The sequence below is a fragment of the Zootermopsis nevadensis genome, unplaced genomic scaffold (genome assembly GCF_977971745.1).
Source record: "Zootermopsis nevadensis isolate Lab colony 2312 unplaced genomic scaffold, Znev_1.0 Znev_ptg000082l, whole genome shotgun sequence".
Taxonomy (NCBI): Eukaryota; Metazoa; Arthropoda; class Insecta; order Blattodea; family Termopsidae; genus Zootermopsis; species Zootermopsis nevadensis.
In genome coordinates, this window is record NW_028259213.1 from 115,310 (window position 1) to 137,389 (window position 22,080).

At 39.2% G+C, this 22,080-nt stretch overlaps 2 protein-coding genes across 2 annotated transcripts; both read right to left on the minus strand.

Moving 5' to 3' along the window:
* Window positions 1-416: 416 nt before the first annotated feature.
* Window positions 417-4,822, minus strand: LOC147870946 (uncharacterized). The gene is made up of 3 exons (XM_087341529.1): window positions 2,930-4,822; window positions 2,161-2,468; window positions 417-2,057 (listed from the first exon to the last, which is right to left on the minus strand). Exons 1-3 carry the CDS (start codon window positions 4,323-4,325, stop codon window positions 1,482-1,484), a joined length of 2,280 nt encoding a protein of 759 aa, XP_087197655.1. The 5' UTR covers window positions 4,326-4,822; the 3' UTR covers window positions 417-1,481.
* A 6,419-nt stretch (window positions 4,823-11,241) lies between these two features.
* LOC147870947 (ryanodine receptor-like) lies at window positions 11,242-22,069 on the minus strand. Its single transcript, XM_087341547.1, has 6 exons — window positions 21,972-22,069; window positions 21,339-21,508; window positions 19,014-19,182; window positions 18,511-18,648; window positions 17,198-17,300; window positions 11,242-13,215 (listed from the first exon to the last, which is right to left on the minus strand). The coding sequence occupies exons 1-5, from the start codon at window positions 22,038-22,040 to the stop codon at window positions 17,199-17,201; spliced, it is 648 nt and encodes a 215-aa protein (XP_087197673.1). The 5' UTR covers window positions 22,041-22,069; the 3' UTR covers window positions 11,242-13,215; window position 17,198.
* Between the last annotated feature and the right edge of the window lie 11 nt (window positions 22,070-22,080).

Below are 22,080 nucleotides of genomic sequence, written 5' to 3' on the forward strand. Positions count from 1 at the left end.
ACGAATAATGGCATCCGCGCGGTTCAACATGTCTGGAGTGGTGGCTGTGGCAGGACGCCCAGAGCGCGGCAGATCACGGAGCTCGGTTTCTTCACTTCCTGAAGCTTTAACTCTCTTAGCCCAGCGACCAACGGTGCTCCTATCGACTGCACAGCTTCCATACACAGCACACAAACGTTTATGAATGTTCACCACCGTTTCTTTTTCAGCAACAAGGAATTCAATTACAGCTCGTTGCTTGTAACGAGAGTCGTTCACAGACGCCATTTTAACAGTTCACTACAGCTCCGCTATCGGTTGGAATCATTTGAAACTCCGTACACGAACGCGGGAAACATCAAATCTCAAGCATGTAAAAGTACACTTTTCTATCTTCATTATTGGCTGAGAAAAAAAATGTGGGGCATTACTTAATGAGCGACCCTCGTATAATACTGTTTCAGTTTTTTAAAGAAGTGGAAAATATCTTCATCATTTCTCTCATTGAAAGTTACATATTTCCCGTTATTTGGCTCTGATCTCAATAATTTTAATGGACCACTGTCGTCTCCATGTACACGTCTGTTATTCAGCCTGGCATTAGTGTAAATTATAAACTCGAAGTCAACAAATGAACCATAAATTTTCAGATTATTCAATTTAGAAACGTTCCGTTTAATTTGACAGTACGATGCAAAATATTTTAACAAACTGAAATCTCCAGACAGGTGTAAGAGGCTGGTGCGCGGAATTGTAAAATTTTCGGTTTCCTTATGTTTAAGCTGTATGAAACACAGTGGTTGCCCCGTCCACCAACACAACAAAACCAATAACAATCTGGACGGGCAACTACAACGAGAAAACAAATACAGACCAATGTCGCCTCGAAGGAAGTGCCCAGCCAGAGAGAGTGTCTGTGTTCTGGCGAGAAGGGTTCAGCCCAAATCAGTCCCCCCTCCTAAACCAGCTTAACCTCCCCACAAGCATGCGCACCGCTTTCGAAGTTTCATCGTCACAACATCAGAGCAGAATGTAGTCGGCTCAAGTTATATGAAGCAAAGCAGCATCACTGAATATTTTAACGCGCTGTAATATCGGCCCAGGAACGTACAGTATTATGCTTTCTGTTATAATAGGTTGATAATAAAAGAAACAACTTGTTACAATACGCCATTCTTGCTCCTTACATGAAATATAACATGTAAAGAATAAATGGTAACAATAAATAATATTTATATATGTGCATGATACCTTCTTAAAACCTCTATCCTTTATGTAGAAAAGGGTCTTCATAATTTTGCTATCAGCAGTGTAAACAAGAACATGGTTTATATGTATATTGTCTTTTGTGTATTTCTCACGGTGGCAGCTGCATCAGAAGAACTGTTTCTGATCAAAACGCTTCAGTTGCAAACAGGTCCATTTGAAAAAGTAAATCTGGATTGACCTACGCTCATGATGTTCTAAGTTGTCGGCTAGAATAACCCATTGACGTGAATAAATCAGTCTACTGGAGGTTCCAACATGTTATTTGGAATATTAACATCTGCCCCTCGGGATATTAAGTAGTCAACAAGACCCGTATCCCCTCTCATAACCGCGGCATGCAGTGCAGTATTTCCACGGTCATCACGAAGATTAATATCGGCGCCATTTTCCACTAAAACATTAACAAAGTTCATCCTTCCCAGTATGATGGCCATTGAGAGCGCGGTCAATTTTTTGGGCCGTTGGTAATTGACGTTAGCATTAAAATTCACAAAGAGTTTTGCACATTTTACGTTGTCCTTAATCACAGAAAGTTGTAAAGGTGATGTTCCGCGAGCATCCGGAATATTTACATCTGCACCATTCTCCACCAAATGCATTGCGAATTCAGTTTGTTTGTAAGAAAGTGCGTGATGTAGTGGAGTGCAGCCTTTCCGATCGCGCACGTTCATATTAGCAACTGCCTCTATTAAGCAGTTCATAGCATCCAAGTTACCACAAATCACTGCGAGATGTAAAGGTGGCGGTACGCTGCATTCACAACTACAAAAATTGACTTCAGCGCCTCTTTTAATTAAGAACTTCACTGTCTATAAGTCGTAATCCTCAAATGCAAGTTTTAACGGTCTTATGCCTCGTCCAACATTGCTGCCATTAATAAACCGCACCCTGTTCTACTAAGATACACATCACGTTCAAATGTGCCATTTCAATAGCCAAGTACAAAGCAGTTACAACATTGTTGCAAGCATTAACGTCTGCTCCCTTCATTGCGAGATAACGAACTACTTCAAGATGGCCACCGGATGCAGCCTCCATCAGCGGAGTCCGACCAATTGCGTTAGATATCTCTAAATCAGCGCCTCTATCGACTAGAAATTCTGTTGCTCTCAGATTACCATGGCGAGCTGCTTTCTGTAGCGGAGGATCGCCGCCTGTACTCGTTTCGTTGACAGACATTCTTTTATCTACTAATAACGTCATAATGCCTACATTTTCAGCTAAGCAGCGAAGTGAAGAGCAGTTTCATTAAAGAAGGTGCGAACATTAATATCAGAGCCCCTTTCAATAAGAAGTCTTACAACTTCCTCTTGGCTGTACTGTGAGGCTATATGAAGAAGAGGTAATTTACAGTGATTATTTTGAGGATCCGATACAATGGCATTAACATCAATTCCGGAATTCATTAATAACTCCAACAAGTTTCTGTGTCCCTTCTGTGCACATTCCCACAATGCTGCCTGTCTCTACTCCTTGTCCTGGTAAAATTCTGCAAGCACAATATCATCAGCACCACTCTGTAACAAGCTGTCCACAGCCACCCATGATCTCGTTGCAGCGTACCTCATCTGAGTCCACTTAAGGACTCCATCTGGTATGTTGGTATCAAAACCTGTGACTAACAACAGTGTTTTTGTAATTATGCTATTATACGAAGCTGGAATATCCCAATGACGTAATTAAATCCAATCTAGTGGAGTTTCCAATCTGATATTTGGAATATTAACATCTGCCCCTCGGTGTATCAAATAGTGAATAAGACCCGTATCCCCTCTCATAACCGCGATATGAAGTGTAGTATTTCCATTGTATTCACAAAGATTAATTTTGGCGCCATTTTCCACTAAAACATTAATTATGTCCATCCTTCCCTGTCTGACCATCCTCCCCCGTCTGATGGCCATTGAGAGCGCGGTCAATTTTTTGGGCCCTTGGTAATTGACATTAGGATTAAACGTCACAAGGTGTTTTACACATTTTACGTTGTTCTTAATCACAGAAAGTTGTAAAGGTGATCTTCCGCCAGAATCCGGAATATTTACATCTGCACCTTTCTCCACCAAATGCATTGCTAATTCAGTACATTTGCAAATAAGTGCGTAATGAAGTGGAGTGAAGCCGTTCCAATCCTGCACGTTCAGATTAGCACCTGTCTTTATTAAGTAGTCCACGTCAATTGGGTTACAACAATGCAATACGAGATGTAAAGCTGACGATTTGCTGCCATCACGGCTACGGAAATTGACATCAGCGCCTCTTTCAATTAAGAACTTCACTCTCTGTAAGTCGTTTTTCTCAATTGCAAGTAGTAACGGACTTACGCCTCGTTCAACATTGCTGTCATTAATATCCGCTCCCTGTTCCAGTAAGAAATCCATCACGACCCAATGTGCCCTTTCAGTTGCCAAGAGCAAAGCAGTTACATCATCGATGCAAGCATTTACGTCTGCTCCATTCATTACAAGATAATGAATTATTTCTAGATGGCCACCATATGCAGACTCCATCAGCGGAGTCCGGCCAATTGCTTTGGCTATCTGTAAATCAGCGCCTCTTTCGACTAGAAATTCCGTTGGTCTCAGATTATCAAAGCAAGCTGCGTAGTGTAGCGGAGTTCCGCGTATACTCGTTTCGTTGACAGACATTCCTTTATCTACTAATAATGTCATAAGGTCTACATTATCAGCTTCAACAGCGAGGTGAAAAGCAGTTTCATTAAAGATGTTGCGAACATTAATATCAGCGTCCCTTTCAATTAAGAACTTCACTTTCTGTAAGTCTTTAATTGCATGTAATAACGGACTTTCGCCGTGTTCAACATTGCTGCCATTAATATTCGCGCCCTGTTCCAGTAAGAAACCCATCACGTCAAAATGTGCTCCTTTAGTTGCCAAGTGCAAAGCAGTTTCATAAATGGTGCAAGCATTTACGTCTGCTCCATTCATTGTAAGATAACGAACTACTTCTAGATGGCCACGAGTTGCAGCCTCCATCAGCGGAGTCCAGAAAATACCGTCAGCTATCTTTAAATTAGCGTCTATTTCGAAAATTGTGATCAGGGCCCTGAAAAGGGCCATTTCAGTGGTCCGGGTGGTGCTCTATAGAATGCTTCTGGAGCCCTCGAAGATTGTGAATGAGGGGAAAGTAGGACCTGGCTTCACAGAGTAAGTAAGGAGTAGACCAGATATCTTCTATTATGAAAATATGCGTCTGGCATGATCGCTCAATATGCGGTACAAGAAAGAGCTATTGAACATTGAAGTGTCTGAGGAGAATACAAACAAACAACATCAGAAAAAGGTCTAACAATAACAATCTACTTAGATGCCTTTCTCTTTAGTCCTACGTGCAGAATATTGACATTCTTATTGTTGTCTATGGTTCTAAGTAACAGAAAGAAACTTTTGCCCATTGTGAATATTGGTTTGCACAATTCCACTTTACATTCAGCTTCATTACGCAGAAATTATCCGTAAATACTCCCAGTTGCATTTGATTGGTTGCTTGGTCCCATGTGGTTATTCTCCATGTGCTGTCAGATATCAGTGACGCTGCCCTCCCAGGTGCAGCTCACCTTACCGTTACCTGAAATGGGCATTTAAATGGCTGGTGTTGACACTGGTCTTCGTGCTTCTCACTACGCTGTAGGTAAAATGCCTTGGGACATCCTCGGTTGTAATATTTACACGGGTGCCTCATTTTCCTGGTCATGTTCTCAAGAAGAAAACACCTCATGTTTGAGAACTGTTCTCTGCAGACTGGGCAATTCAGGAGATTCTGCCTGCAGGTCTTGCACACACTGTGGCCATTTTCACACATGGGAATGGGTGACATAATATACTCCCGACAGACTTGACACTATAGTTCCTTCAGGAAATCCTTGAAGCATGGGTCCATATTTGCAGTTTGGTGCCTTGATCTTGAATAATGAAAGAAAGTCAATTTAGATACATATTATACAGTGGCAATACTTTCAATGTGACTTGAACCATAATTTTGTAAACAGAGGCTTTAATTTTAACAGCATTAGTACCTAATACAAAATATATATCTCATTAAATAATAGGCTTGTTTTACATTTTGCAAAAAATTATTGTGCTTAACTTCCATATTTTCAAAGACCTATTACCATACATTGTTGTATGACTTTATAGTCTATTTATCACGTTAGTATTACCAGTTGTAGGAAATTAATAGGTATCATTTTGGATAGCCTCCAGTGATATAACTTTCACACCAAATTTTATCAAAGTCCATGCTACTGCTCTTGACTTGAATCATGGAGATACGGGGATGGAAAGACAGACATGGTCGGCCCTGTATGTGTTTATTTCATGCACATTTTCAAAGAACATATAATAACACAAAATTAATATAAACTTTTCAAACGTGAACTTTAACTAAATCATACAAAAACTCAAGCTATACTTACCGATCTTTAATGAAACATCTGCACGTAACTGAACGGATTGTATTTAAATTTTAGAAGCGGCTACTAAGAACTGAAGATTCATGATTGCTAATACGTCTATAAGGAAGGGTCATTCGGCAAAATAGTGTTACGAAAAAGTGTAACTTCATTGTTATGTTACCTAGGAAACCTCATCTGTTTACTCAGCAATGTTGTTACCTAGGAAACCTCATCTGTTTACTCAGCATTGTTGTTACCTAGGAAACGTCAACTGTTTACTCGGCATTATTGTTACCTAGGAAACTTCATCTGTTTACTTAGCATTGTTGTTACATAGGAAACGTTACATTACATTAAAATACATTACTTTACGTTACATTCATTTACCACAGATCCATCTTAAGCGTAACTAATTCAAGTTAAGTATTGAAGCATTTTTGTTACTCGGCATTGTTGTTACCTATAAAATATTACTTTACATTACCATACCACCGCCACGGTTGTCTAGCGGTTAGAATGCTGGCCTTGTAATCCTGGGGTCTCGGGTTCGATTCCCGGCGGTGCCCGAATTTTTAACTTGTGTTGGGCAAGGCCGTGGTCTAGGCAACACGGAGTTTTCCTCCGGGGGCTTCCCCGGTTTCTCCGTGGCATCCCAACAATTACTCCATTCACACACAGAAGAAGGCAATGGCAAACCACTTCTGGATCATCTGCCAAGAACGTATATGAACAGGTCCCAGTCCGAGAAAAGGATGGAAGGATCCTGTTCATATGGACCTGTCGTCAGACAGAACACTAAATAATAATAAGATGAGGTGGTCTAGCGGTTAGAACGCTGGCCTTGTAATCCTGGGGTCTCGGGTTCGATTCCCGGCGGTGCCCGAATTTATAACTTGTGTTGAGCAAGGCCGTGGTGTAGGCAACACGGAGGTTTCCTCCGGGGGCTTACCCGGTTTCTCCGTGGCATCCCAACAATTACTCCATTCACACACAGAAGAAGGCAATGGCAAACCACTTCTGGATCATCTGCCATGAACGTATATGAACAGGTCCCAGTCCGAGAAAAGGATGAAAGGATCCTGTTCATATGGACCTGTCGTCAGACAGAACACTACAAAAAAAAACCTTACCCCACCTTACCTTACAATACATTACTTTACATTACATTACTTAACATAACATTCAGCTACTACAGACCCATTTTAAGCGTAACTAATTCAAGTTGATTAAGCAATGTCTTAATCGAATTTATCTCAATTGTAAAGCATGTATAAAGGAAATATTTAGAATAAAGCCAATATATGAACTTCCTTTCCGTATAGACGTATTTACGTCAAATTCTCCGGAACCATGGTTTTTATTTATAGGTAATTTAAACTTAACCTAAATTTGTTGTTACTGATAGGGGCTACCACATTTTGTCACAGAGGCTACACAACTGTAAATGCGGCCCTGCCTTGAAGGGGACGTTTCCGTTGGTATAATTGAGCCTACATACATTAAGTAGCCAGTAACACAATCTTCGTTTTCACTGTGACTGGTACAAAAAGCCATTGAATCAGCAGACTCTCTCTCTCTCTCTCTCTCTCTCTCTGTCATCAGTCTTCTGACTGGTTTGATGCGGTCCTCCATTTTCGTCTATCTTGCGCCAGTCTCTTCATTTACAGCTCACAGCTTCAAAAATTTGCGTCACATATTCCAATCTTTGTCTCCCCTTACAATTTTTTCCTTCAAAATAAATTTACAAATTTTGAAAAAAATAATAATTTCCAAATTTATACCCCGTGTACTCGATACACACTGTCGTTATTTTCTGCTCATGTATGTTTTTCAAACAGCACAAATCAAATGTGTAATACAGTTTTAGGGCGGGTTCTAGACCCACTTTCTCGGCAAGCCTAGTTTTTAGCTTCCGTCGGCTCTTTCATGGATCTACTTATCTTTTATTAATTCACTCTTTCACTAGTTGACTGTTTTTAGTTATACACTTTCAGTGGCTCACTATTTAAATGCTTTACTCTTCAAAAAAGTTCAGTGGAACCACGGTTCCGGAGAATTTGACGTAAATACGTCTATACGGAAAGAAAGTTTATTTATCGGTTTTATTCTAAATATTTCGTTTATACATGCTTTACAATCGAGATAAGTTTGATTTAGACATTGCTTATTTAACTTGAATTAGTTACGCTTAAGATGGGTCTGTGGTAGCTGAATGTAATGTAATGTAATGTAATGTAAGGTAAGGTAATTTTCAATTTTCAATTCTTTATTATTTGTGTGCTGTATCAACAGCCTGATGGCCAATTACAGATACAGCACAGAGATAAACTCACAAACACAGTAAAACATAAAAGGTAAAATAAGCAATATATAAAATACATTGATACGGAAAAAATACACAAAAAATTACTACTAACTACATTAGGATATTTGTAAAAATAACATGAATCAATTAAGTAAATTATACTATTATAAAATGTGAAGAAGTGTGACAATTTTCGTCTCGAATATGTCCAAATCCCTGCAGATGACATTAGCAGCTGATGCGCATCTAGCAGAAGGACTGTTTTTGATCAAAGGGCTAAAACTGAACATGGAAAAATCTCTCAGATTCCGAGCAGGAATGCGGAGACCGACAGCTTCCAGAAGGGAAGGACAGCATTTAAAGCCGCGGTAAACCTGAGCAAGGAACAGTGCATCACTGCAATGCCTTCTCTTACGCAGGGTATGGAGTTTTAAATACTCTAAAGCATCAGCGTAGCTGTAATGAACTTGGGGGAGGAAACGATAGTAGCAAAGGGCTGCAAACTTCTGCTGGATACGTTCCAGTTTGTTGGCATCAGTAGTCGTAATAGAATTGCAAACGACCGAGGCGTAATCGAGCTTGGATCTAACTAAGGTTACATATAACATATACAGGCAATCGAGAGAAGAGAACGAAAATGTTAATGTGCGAACAAGACCCAGCAACTTAATACAATGTGAAAATATGTGGTCAACATGATTGTGAAATCGGAGCTTGGAGTCGAAAAATATTCCCAGGTCTTTAATAGTGTTTGTACGTGTTATGGAGGACTGAAAAAGTTTGTAATCAAAGATCAAAGTAGTGGTTTTCCTGGAGAAGGAAATTACTATAGTTTTACTAATATTGAGTTTCATGAAGTTAGCAGTGAACCAACCTTGTACCGAGTCAATGTCAGTTTGAAGTTCATTGCAGTCGTTGGGAGATTTAATGGCACGAAAAATTTTGATATCATCAGCGAAAAGAAGGCATTTAGAATGATTAATTACTTGGCATATATCATCAATAAACAAATTGGAAAGTAGAGGACCCAAAACAGATCCCTGTGGAACTCCAGAGAGGACTACAAAAGGAGACGAAAGAGTTCCAGAAACGCGAACCTGGGATTGTCTGTTGGTTAAGTAACTACGAAACCAGTGTACATAACCAAAAGCACTGAGCTTGTTGAGTAATAGATTGTGAGGGACAAGATCAAATGCACTGCTAAGATCAAAATAAACAGCATCAGCTTGACCCTGGGAGCCAACTATTGGGTTAATAAAATCAAGATAAGTTACGAGATTAGTAACTGTAGATTTAGATTTAGTAAAACCATGCTGACAAGGATTTAATTTAGACTTTATGTAATGTGAGAATAGATCATAAATAACAAGTTCAAATAATTTGGAAAAAGTATTAAGTATAGAAATGGGTCGGTAGTTACTAACAGTGGCAAAGGTAATGTAAGGTAAGGTAATGTAAGGTAATGTAAGGTAATGTAAGGTAAGGTAAGGTAATGTAAGGTAAGGAAAGGTAAGGTAATGTAAGGTAAGGTAAGGTAATGTAATGTAAGGTAATATAATGTAAGGTATGGTAATGTAATGTAATGTAAGGTAAGGTAATATAATGTAAGGAAATGTAATGTAAGGTAAAGTAATGTAATGTAACTATGTAGGTAAACATTGTTGTTTATTTGTTGACAAACAGATGACGTTTCCAAGGTAACATAACAATGAAGTTACACTTTTTCGTTTCCCTCTTTCGTAACATTTCTTCGTAACACTTTTTCGTAACATTTTTGCCGAATGACACTGACCCTAAAATATAGACGTATTTACGTCAATAAATGTTTTTAATGATTCGCCTTCGCCGGCTGTCACTGAGCTGATCCACTATTTTAATGCAGTCTTTCCAGTGTTTTTTCTATTGTTGAGAGACGCACAACTGTTTCATTGTTACGTCACTACCACATCTGTCGCTGTTCATTACTTGCAAACAACATGAACAAGAATATGCTTAAATAACTGCAACAGGCGCCATTGTGCATTATTTTCGTATGAAAAAGTTGTCAGTGGAACCATGGTTCCGGATAATTTGACGTAAATACGTCTATACGGAAAGGAAGTTTATATATTGGCTTTATTCTAAATATTTCCTTTATACCCGCTTTACAATTGAGTAAAGTTTGATTAAGACATTGCTTATTTAACTTGAATTAGTTACGCTTAAGATGGGTTCGTGGTAGATGAATGTAATGTAAAGTAATGTAATGTAATGTAAGATAATGTAAGGTAAAGTAAGGTAAGGTAATGTAAAGTAATGTAATGTAAGGTAAGGTAATTATGTAGGTGAAAACAGTTGTTTATTTGTTGATAAATAAAAGACGTTTCCTAGGTAACATAACAATAAAGTTACACTTTTTCGTTTCCCTTTTTCGTTACATTTTTGCCGAATGACACTGACCGTAAAATATAGACGTATTTACGTCAAAATGCAGAGAGTGTAAATAGTGTATTCGCATTCAGAAACGTGCACTGAAACAATCCGCAGTCTACACGTGTTTGCTAAATCTAAAATAACTGAACGGCAATAAAAGCTATATAGCCACGGTGGTCTAGCGGTTAGAACGCTGGCCTTGTAATCCTGGGGTCTCGGGTTCGATTCCCGGCGGTGCCCGAATTTATAACTTGTGTTGGGCAAGGCCGTGGTCTAGGCAGCACGTAGTTTTCCTCCAGGGGCTTCCCCGGTTTCTCCGTGGCATCCCAACAATTACTCCATTCACACACAGAATAAGGCAATGGGAAACCACTTCTGGATCATCTGCCAAGAATGTATATGAACAGGTCCCAGTCCGAGAAAAGGATGGAAGGATCCTGTTCATATGGACCTGTAGTCAGACAGAACACTAAATAATAATAATATATTAATTGTGCTAACAGGATGTGCCATTTATTATGTCTAATTAAGTACTTTAGGGCTTCATGTAAAGTAGAGCGGTTATAAATGCGTTCAGAATTAGTCTAAATTTAGAAATGTAGAATTTTATCGAAAGTCCTGATAACGCAAAAAGGGACAACCAAGCCTCTAATGCATTTCCTGTTATTTTGATTCCAGTATGTAGACTACGTAGCATCGGAGTAATGAATTGGAAGGACGTGGAAGTGGTCGTGGCCTAATTTAAGGTCACATTACTCTAAACTTTTCGGAAGGTCATATGATACTCTTTTCTTGGGTTATTAATCGACGCTCTGTTCCCTACATAGAATGACAAGACGAATATTAATCATGAATAAAAAGGAAATTGAAAATGTTAGTATTTATTGACAATCTTTATTCTGACCAGTCACATGGCAGAAAAGCACAGTAAAATTTCACAGAAAAAATATATTATAAAATTCCTTACTTTATGATGGTTTGGGTCATTTTTGTTGATGCCTTGAGGTCTTGTATGAGGCTGCCAACATTTTGGAGAAAAATATCGCCCCTGAAGATGGAGGTCATATATCCCCCGGAAAGACTGGGAATCACTAACAATACCATACAGCATCACAAACCACAAGTCTGCAATCAACATTTCCCTTCCGTCTCAACCTCAAATGTACAACACACTAATCTTTTATTGGCATAGCACACGTGTATTAATTCTTTAAAAGTTCTTCCTCCACGTCCCTCAGTGGTAACTGAAAACGGATTTCTTTCTTGAGGTTATCTGAAACTTTATAAATGAAAGAAAGAAACCCGAGCGTGTCAACGCCGGCGCGAGTATTTCGAGTGAGCCGCCGCCTGAACCGATGGATATTGACTTGGAATGTGATAACTTTGAAACATTAAACGATGAAACGAGAAGAAATGACAATACTATAGTCGCAGTTCGTTCTGAATAATTTGTAAAGAGATGGCAGTGGGCCGATGTCCATTACGAAACGTCTTAGATAGGCGATAACAGATTTATTCACAGTCAAAGACGCGAGATAAGTTATGACGTGTCGGCATATAAGCCAGACGAGGCAGGGGATGACATAAAAATCCCTTTAAAAGTGTTGGCTCAAGGGTGATGGCTGCCACTGGCATTTTCAAGCGAACACTTGCAAGAATTATCAAAGGAAGTTGACAAACGCACGTCAACTTCATTTTCAACACAGGCGAAATCACGTCCACAAAAGAAAAAGGTCGGTATCGTAGATACATTCGATGAGAAAATCATCAAACCAATAATTCATCATTTTCACGTGTCACCGGCCAAGTGATGAAAATGCTGTACAGCGTTCTCAAGGGTGGGGGGGGGGGGGTTACGGCACACATTTCGTCAGGCAATACTACCACAGCCTCAATTTTAGTTGGCTGCAACAAGAAAACTTTTGCGAAAGAAATATTTGTGCTTGTTTTCTTTCGCACTCTTGTTTTGCCACATAAACCTGGCCGAACAGACTTAACAGTAAAAACAATACAATTAATTAACACGTGTTTGTGTAGTTACTGAAAGAGCGCGCATTAAGCACTCACATTGAAACTCAACAGTGAATCAAAAAAGTTGCTTGAAGCATATGACGTACGTCAACAACGAACGAAAATTCAAACATGGCCGGGAGAAGAATCATTACTCTTTGGTATGGTGCACTGTCCGTTTTAAACGGCGTACAGATACGTGTAGGAAGCCAGCCACGTGTAATAAAACGGCTCAACCCCACACTGTTCTTGTACCGGTAGCAGACAGAACAAATACTACGCATCTCTACAAACCTTTGCTTTGGTCTGTTCACCCAAGAAGATGTGACCGATGGGTGGGGATGGACTCTTATTCTCCACTCTATATATTTAACGGCGTCTTATTTATTTATTCCTTTCAGTCTTGTATTTTTACGTTACATTTCTACTTCCAGGACGCCTAAGCCATCGCAACGTCGAAGGCGCCCCTGCTTCTAACTATGTTTTAAGTAGCGAGTACATTTTCCCAACATTCACTGATTTGCGTTGTTCATAGTTAAATGAAACTAGGATAAATTGAACAAAAACATCTTATGTAACATCTTTGTTAAAAAACTTAAAACGTGATTCTGAATGTACAATTTTTCATGAGAAATGGACAGAGTATGTTTGCTAGTACGTGTAGACTACCTGTGACTGAGACTCTTGAATTACGAATCAATACAAATCAAAATTCCTGTCAAGAATTGGCGATGTGGACTTGGGTTTTGGGATTTCTGGTATGTTCTGCCAGCACTAGCGTATTAAGCAGTGACCCTGCATCAGTGCGAGAAATGGCTGTTGTACACCCCTGAAACAGAAAGGAATTCGGAAGTAGCAGAGAGAGTCGCGATTTTCAGGAAGTCGAGCTAAAAACAATCTGTTCACCTCGCTTATAAAAGCCATGCAGTTGATATGTTTGGACACAGTTTCAATGCTTAAAAAGACACATCATCAAAATACTGTGACGTATATGTGGTTTGGTACGCATTTTATTTCTCAACCCTGATTTATTAACGTTAAATCAAATCAGTTCCAGAGGTCTACACTTACCCGGTGTCCTACGTGAGCGATTAAATGCGAGCGGTGCGAGTTGCGTGGGTGAAGCGAATATATCAAACTGGCTGTTTGTGTGGCGCTGTCCTAGGTTACAGCGAATCAGTCAAGAGAGTAGAGCGGCCGGATTCCGAGATCAAATATTTTGATATTTTCGCGCGAGTCGCTGCGCTGGCCAGTAAGGCGCGTGCGCAAGAAAGCTGTTACCTTGCAGTACACGGAAGGTGCATGCGCAGGAAGGCACGTAGGACACAACAAGCGATTCCCTTATGTCATATGACACCCCATGCTGCTTATGCAGCTCGCATAGCTCGCTTTTTGTCGCTTACGTAGGACATTGCCTTACAGGCAACTCTCTACTACTACAACAGTATCTGGGAGTCTGTCTCTGTTCTTGACACACGCACACGTCGGCCCCCACTGGACACACGCTGTCTCCTCAGCCGCCACGGTCCACGAATGCGGTGCGCCTCACACGCAGCCGACCACTTCTTGCTCAGCGCCACACCAGACTGCTCTATGGCTCCACACACTCATTCTTATCAACAACTCGCTCCTCTCGCTTATCAACTGTCGCCACCGCTGTCAACAACTACTTATCCACCCGCATTCGGGCAGGCGACCTTTTTATAATCGCCGGCCCAGCTGTCGAAGCTTCCAAACCAGGAAGTCTGGAAGTACGCTTCCTTGAAATTACGACTACTAGAAGCTTTCAATTCTGGTAATTTCTGGTAGTTCCTACCATCCCTCGGGAGGGGAATACGGCGTCTGGAACATTCGGTAGCGGTTACACCTACAGTCACAGTCCGCTAGCCAGGGAGGGCGGTCAGGCGGCCCTTCCCCTCCAGCGCGAGTATTCGGGATTTATGACGCACGTCACAATACAAATTAAAGCCATACATTTGCATCTTCGCATGCAACACGATTTGCAGCTCAAGTTAGGATTCAGACAGGAAAACCCTGCTCCAGATTCCAAGACTTCTTTCGTAGGAAACAATAATTTTCTGCATATTTGCGTTTTGAAGTGGGAGCTGACACACAGACCGCTATATTTCAATGCGGTAATACATCTGGACGTGGCCGATTTAAACCTATAGCCAACTCGTAACTGACGGGTTTCATAGTGGGTCTACCTCGCAGTATGTAGCCCGCCTTGTAACAGTCAACGAAGGAACGATTTATGTCGAAGACCTTCAATTTTAGTATTATCGCTGTCCGGCTACAGCTGATCTGTTTGTTGCTGCTGTTTCATTCCGACACGATTTCTAGTCTGACTCAGTCAGAAACACAGAAGGGATTCATGTTCACGCTCGTAAAGCTACATCCTCCATATGGACACGACTTCATTAATTGTTTGTGAAACAATGATAACGCCCTCTGTGGCTGCGATAGTAACGTGAGCAGTTCCATGTATCGGCAAGTACTGTTGATTTCCATGTGCTTGGCAACACTGTACTCGCTTTGCACATCAGCACTGACCAGCAGCTTCGTACGTCTGCGCGAGCTAGCTCAACTACAGCTGTTACCACGGGAATTTCAAGATGGCCGCGAGCGAACTGCACCTCGTAGTCCGTCAGACAGGTCTTCATGCAAAGGTCTGTCGTAAGAACGTGCTCAAACACGAGGTACTTGCTGCCTCCATCATCATGGCTATCGATTCTCATTGCAACAGCCGAGGTGGTCCAATTTTATTAAATAAATTGAGTATTGCTCTAAGTATGTGAATGCACAGATGATGAACATGGTCTTTTATTGGTCTGTTTAGAAGCCGGAGTGTGTAACTTATTACAAGGAAATATTTATGTAATAAACAAGTCTTCTTCAACCTACAAAAGAAAGACTTTTATCAAAATAGTGTAAATTTAAAGCGAAATTTTGTCATTCCTCAGGATGTTACGACATAATGAGCACGAATGGAAAAATTAAAATAAAATTGCTACGACTTAAATCTTTGAATACAAGCCAGGTCTTCATCATCTCCATTTTCCCCTTGGGTTTACATCAGACAAGTGTATTTTGTTAATGAATAAGTTCACTACGGCGTATCTAATGAAAGTTTTTGCGTGTAGGTTTATTATATTGCCGGTACAGTAGAACCCCACTGTAACGCGGGTAGCGGTGGACAGGGGTAAACCCGCGTTATAATGTACTGCGCATGCGCATTATTTTGTATAAGTGACTATATGACAGGTACACACGTACCTTATTGAGGAGTTGTTGACCCTGAAATCACTGGCAGTGTTTGTAAAGGTTGAAGGTCAGATCCTGGTACACACAGCAGAATTGTTGCCAACTTGTCAACTGAAATTACTTCCACTCGTTGTTATCACTGTCACGTTTCTCATTTTTATCTTTCCATTTTATTTAGTTCGGATTCTTCACTTTTTAAAGTGCTTGAAATGTCACTGTGGTCCATACTGAAGTTCCTACTAATTCACGATAACTCCCAAGACATAAATACAGTTTTGAACAAGGATTTAATGGCAGAGAATAGTATCATATGGAACAACACAAGTTTGTAGCACAAATCAGGTCCTGTGAGCCCGACACGTCTCTTGAACCATTACGACACGTATATTAAATTGAATGAAAGCATAGATAAAAGTTGTCAGTGGAACCACGGTTCCGGAGAATTTGACGTGAATACGTCTATACGGAAAGGAAGTTTATATATTGGCTTTATTCTAAATATTTCCTTTATAGATCCTTTACAATTGAGTAAAGTTTGATTAAGACCATTATTGTTGATTTGTTGATAAAACATTTTCGTTTCACGTTTTCGTTTCACTTTTTCGTTTCGTTTCCGTTTCACGTTTTCGTTTCACTTTTTGCCGAATGACACTGACCCGAAAATATAGACGTATTTACGTCAAAAGACTTATATTGAATGATAATCCATTATTTAACTGCAAAGATAAAATAATATCAGCTGCCTAAGTAGAACCTCTTTGTTTTCACTGTATTCTGTTACACGTCACTAAAAATAAAGCTTACTACATTGAAACAAAAGATTATTATATCCACGCAAAATGATAAAAAATTCTGATGACTCACATTATATGAACTAATTCTCAGTATGCAATATGAATAGTCCAACGAACAAACTCGGCACTCTGTGTCGAAACTCTTAAAGTCTGGGCAGTGATTGGTTACTTACAAGCAGCTTTATGGGTTATAAGAATATCTCACTTTGCATAAATAATGAAGATATTTTTACAAAATTTTCTATGCATTCTTCCAGTTTTACCATAAATATTAAAGGTCGTCTATTACGTTTTTATATATAAAAGGACATCAACTTGTTTCCGGGCTTTGATTGACGTTCACCTGTAGATGGAACTGCGGTAACTATCTTAGTTCTACTTCCATGTAACAAATTTCTTCGTTCTTAAGAGGAGATTATCTTTCTTTCATCCACTTGGACACAACTCGCTGTCTTCTCTGGTACATTTCTATGCTTCTAGTAAGTGATCAAATCTACTGTACAAAGAATTTAGAATTCCCTCCTCACATGATTCTCGATTTCATACGTGTTCTAAATAATTACGTAATAGGTCACTTCCATATTCGCAGGCTGCTAGATGGTCAGACATAGAAGCGAGGACTTTGCAATTTATATAGAAAAGGGACGTAGACGTTTTCAAGTGGGCGCCCCGAAACGGTCCCAGACATACCAAATATCACATATCAAAGACGATCAATAATTTTTATGAAAAAATTAATCAATTATAACTTACATCATGCAGATTCTGTATGGTACGTCCCGAATCTTCTGCCGTGTCGTTGAAGGATGTCGACATCGAGGTTCGAACAAATTCGGGACAGTTCTTCACCAGCGATCTGGGTAAAAAGAAATTGTTCAATAAATGATTATGAACTGTGAGGGAGTTAAGGAGAACACCCATAAAAATGTTGACCACTGAAGAGATCGGAGGGACCAGTTCGACTAATCCTGGGATCAGAATGGACCCCAAAGGCCCAACCCCCGAAGACAAATTACTATTAGCCAGTCAGAAGAACATGTAGTTTGTGAGAACACAGATAGATGGCAGCACATTCTAAGCTCAAATCTGTGACAGATAACAAGAAACTGAATACTGGTGGCAACCCTGTATGGGCCAAGATCCCAAGCCCTGGGGAAAGATTTCATTCTAAAACCCCAGGGGTGTCAAACCTAGTGGGAAAGCTCAAGAAGTTCAAGGCTTGGAGGTGGCCTAGCACTGCGAGTGGCATGCCCAGGGTGGTCTAACAACCCAGGATGACGGAAGCGCTCGGGTTTCAATGCCACGGATTTTGAATGTTTGGAGGGGAGGAGGGCATTTACTCATTTACATTGATATGAGTCACGAGAATGAAGCTGTTAACTAAACGTAATAATTATAACTATGACGAAATCTTTCAAAGACTTAAATTCACACGAAACTGTTCACTTTTAGATTACAACCATTCAAATTCCTGAGGTCATATACAAAAATTACAATCTATATTAAGATATTCACTAATTATTGTTATTATACACACTGAAACAAAATTAAAATTTCTGTTTTAAAGTCATTTTTTTAACAGGGACCAAAACTAAAAAGAATAAAACAAATCTCAGCTCATCTGAGACTTTCTTTCTTAATATTTTATTTATTATATATTAAATCTTGTCCGTCTAATCACAATAAATTCTTATTAAATATTAAAATATTACAATAATTAACAATGAAAAATGATGGTCTAATGTAAATCGAAATATTTCGATAAAGAACATCATTTGATATATTTTAAATGTTAATTATTGTAATATTTTAATATTTAATAAGAATTTATTGTGATTAGACGGACAAGATTTAAAATATATATTTATTATATCACAATATGACGCAACTTTACCATCTCATTTTATTTATTGTTATGGTTTCATGCTAACAAAATTGAAGAAAGTGTTTCAATTTATTGATCTGTTGTGATAAGATTAAAGATTACAAGAATTGTCACACTTCTGTGGGCACTGGAAGAGGTGAAATAAGAGCGCATACCTTATCATAAATGAATTAATACTTACTGGGCTCGTTTTGGAAGATCTTCTTGTGGAATTTCTATTGTTTGATGGTACTTCAACATCTGAGTGTTCCACAGTCCAACCAATATCAAGCAGGGCTTTCAAGGACTCTCTCACTGGCTCTTTATAACGCTGTTTCTCCTTAATATAAGACGACAGCTTTATTTTAGAAAGTATTTTCCACGTCATACACAGATTCACATGTGTTCAGAAGTTTCCATGACATCAACTGTACAAGTAGTTTAGAATTAATACAATGATTTATATTTGTCACCTCGCATTATAAAAGTGAATTCTGGGCAGCTGGCGAGGCAAAGAATGGATGCAGAACTTTTGTACGGACATCTCTTCGAAAATGGCCTTTAGGAGAACTGATAAGTTGACAGAATGGAAGGTAACGGAACCGACCGATTGGGCTGAGCTCCCAGTGTAGTAGTTCTTTGTTGTTAGAAGCTGAAATATAATCTTGCATGTCATAGCGAAGCGTCCATTACAGTTTTACTTACATAGTCATTCAGCACGCTGTATGGTTTCAAGCGAGGGTGAGCTTCATTAGCATCAGACCACTGTTCTCCATATACCCAACCATTATCCAATTTCTTACTGCCCCATGCATCATGATAATGTTCTGAGAACTGTTGGACAATATTGTTGAGATCATTGTTCAAAACCACACTGAAACAAAGTTATAACATGAGAGAATTCAATCTATGCCATCAAATTGTGAGAATGCATATAAAATAACCTAGCCAAGGAACGATTCATATTCTCAGTTTTCTGTAATGTATTATAAGAGAGAATCAAACTGATTATAAGAAAAAGTCATATAAACTAATAACATATAAGATATTGTAGGTGCGTCATATTGTGATTTATTTAAATAGTATTAAAAATATATTAAAATTGGCCGTCAATCACAATATAAGATAATTAAAAGATTAAAATATCATTTTACGTTCCGTATCGAGTACTCGATTTACATGTGGAACATTTACGACATGTTTCGGCTATATATAGCCATCATCAGAGTCGGTAACCAGCCACGATCCGATACAGTATAACTCCAGTCTCTCCTAATACTGCTACGATATTACTTCTTGGTCCAGTATACACAACATTGGCATCACTATGAAATACAATCATATTAGTGACATGTGACACAACAACGGATGAAGATACAATATGAAGGACGTGAACATCATAAGAAAAATGAAAACTAAAAATCATTAAAAATCAGTAATTCAGTTAAAAAGTTTATAACATAACACCTGATGATGGCTATATATAGCCGAAACATGTCGTAAATGTTCCACATGTAAATCGAGTACTCGATACGGAACGTAAAATGATATTTTAATCTTTTAATTATCTTATATTGTGATTGACAGCCAATTTTAATATATTTTTAATACTATTTAAACTAATAACAGTATCTAAATCTGTGGTTCCTGCCCAAGCCATCTGATCATGAACACACTGTGATGAAACCACTGATTATAATCACAATCAATTATTCTTGTTTTCTGCACCAGAAAATACTAAAACAGAACCACTGGAAATATTTGTCCTTCTGTTCATTTTCCCTTCTTGTCATCCAGTCTACCTCTGCGTCGCACGTGGCTATTAACGGGCGAAACGTGGCACTGTGCCACTACTAGTTACACTGCAGCTCGTATGGCTGTCGCTCCACTAGTCAGATATCCACTGCCTGTACTGGCTAAGAACCACTGATTCAAGACATTACACTAAATGTTCATGATCTTATTTGGCACTGACTTAACAATATTACTCTGCTCATGCCACCGCAAGATAACTTTTCATCAACTTGAAATGTTTCTCAGAATTAGACGGTGTTACTCGCATGGTCTACTTACTTCTCCCTACTCTGCAAATGGACTTACGACAATTTTCGAGAAAGCAGAAGGGGGTACAGAAGCCTAGACCTAAGCAAGCGCATTGCTCTGCCAGCTGGCAGAATGTCACTCAAGATGTGTTGTGGACAGAGAGAGAAGGAGACCTTGCAGCACACGTATTACGTGGAAAATTCTCGTCACAATATTTTGCAACATCACAGCCGATCAGTTTTAATATTGTTGTCTCATATGTTACTTGGTCTCTGAGATTTTCTGACCATAGTTTTGTTTTTATTTACTTTTTGGCCAAGTATGCAACTTTAATAAAAAAAAGTTATTTTTTTATACATTGACCACTTGAGGAAACAAAGATGTTGGAAACATAACTTACAAAAGTCTCCATAATTAATTAACCCAAGGAAAGGAAGCCCTTCTTCAGAAACTAATTCTCACTTCGTTCCACTTCCACACCTTCTATGGAGCCTTAAGGTTCATTACCATGTTCATACCAGTCAACAGTCTGCCACTGAACCCTCTCCTGAGCCAGATGGATCCAGTCCATGTCCTGAAACCGTGTTTCTTGAAGATTTATTTTCAAAAAATCTTCCTACCTTTCCCTAGCTCTCCTAAGTGGTCTATGAATTTTAGATTTTCAACAAAAATGTTGTAAGCATATGGTATTGACATAATGCAAGCTACAAGCCTTACCAATCACATTCTTTTTTATTTACTCTCTCTATAGTAATGTTTTATAAGATTTTCACTTATTTATGGCATTCGGTAGCTCGTCTTCCGAAATCCCCAAGATACAGAACTATTTGTCACATTGCCCCTGCATGGGTCGAAAGAATGTAATGGGTTGTAGAAATGTATAAAATTAAGGTTAAAAAATTATGTCTAATAATTTACAATGGTGTCCAAACATGTAACTTTTGCGGTTGTTACTGTGGAACAGAAACTTGCAAAAACAATAGATACCTGCTGGTATTTACGGGCTGTGGGTTGTACGGACCATCAGGATCTGTCCCTGTCTTTGAGCTGTACCATTCATCATCATAATTTTTGGAAAGAGAATAGTCTGGTGGTAAGGCACAACCAATGGCAGTCAAGCATGGGAGCGCTTTTCCAAACAGGTCTGGATCATAATCCTAAGATAAACAAACACTTTGTCTATTTGCCACTGATACAGCTGAGTAACATCTTTACAGCATGTAAATACTGTCAAAACAAATACTAATAAATACTAGTGGATGCAGTCTAGACTAAAAGCTCCCTTTTAATGTCAGATGAGCTCAACTCATCACAGTTGGCCTTCTGAATTAGCTCCCAACCAGTAGCTATTCTATTCCTCAAAATTTGCTCGAATATGGGAAGAAGAAAACTGTGTTTTGTTGAGAGAAATGCAGTGTTATGCTACTTCCCACTAGCATAACTGGAACACATACGAGGCTCGTCCACAAAGTAAGTTTCCCTGGGGCCGTTTACAGAAACAAAACACAATTTCATGGAAATATTTATTGCAACAGATACAGCAAGTGTCCAGCTATTTTTCAACATATTCGCCACCGGAATTGAGACATTTGTCATACCGTGGGACCAACTTTTGAATACCTGTGTCGTAGAAGTCTGCCGCCTGGGATTGGAACCACTGTGTGACAACCATCTCCGCCTCTCTGTCATTCTCAAAACGCTGACGCTGACCGGACAGGAATTTCTTGAG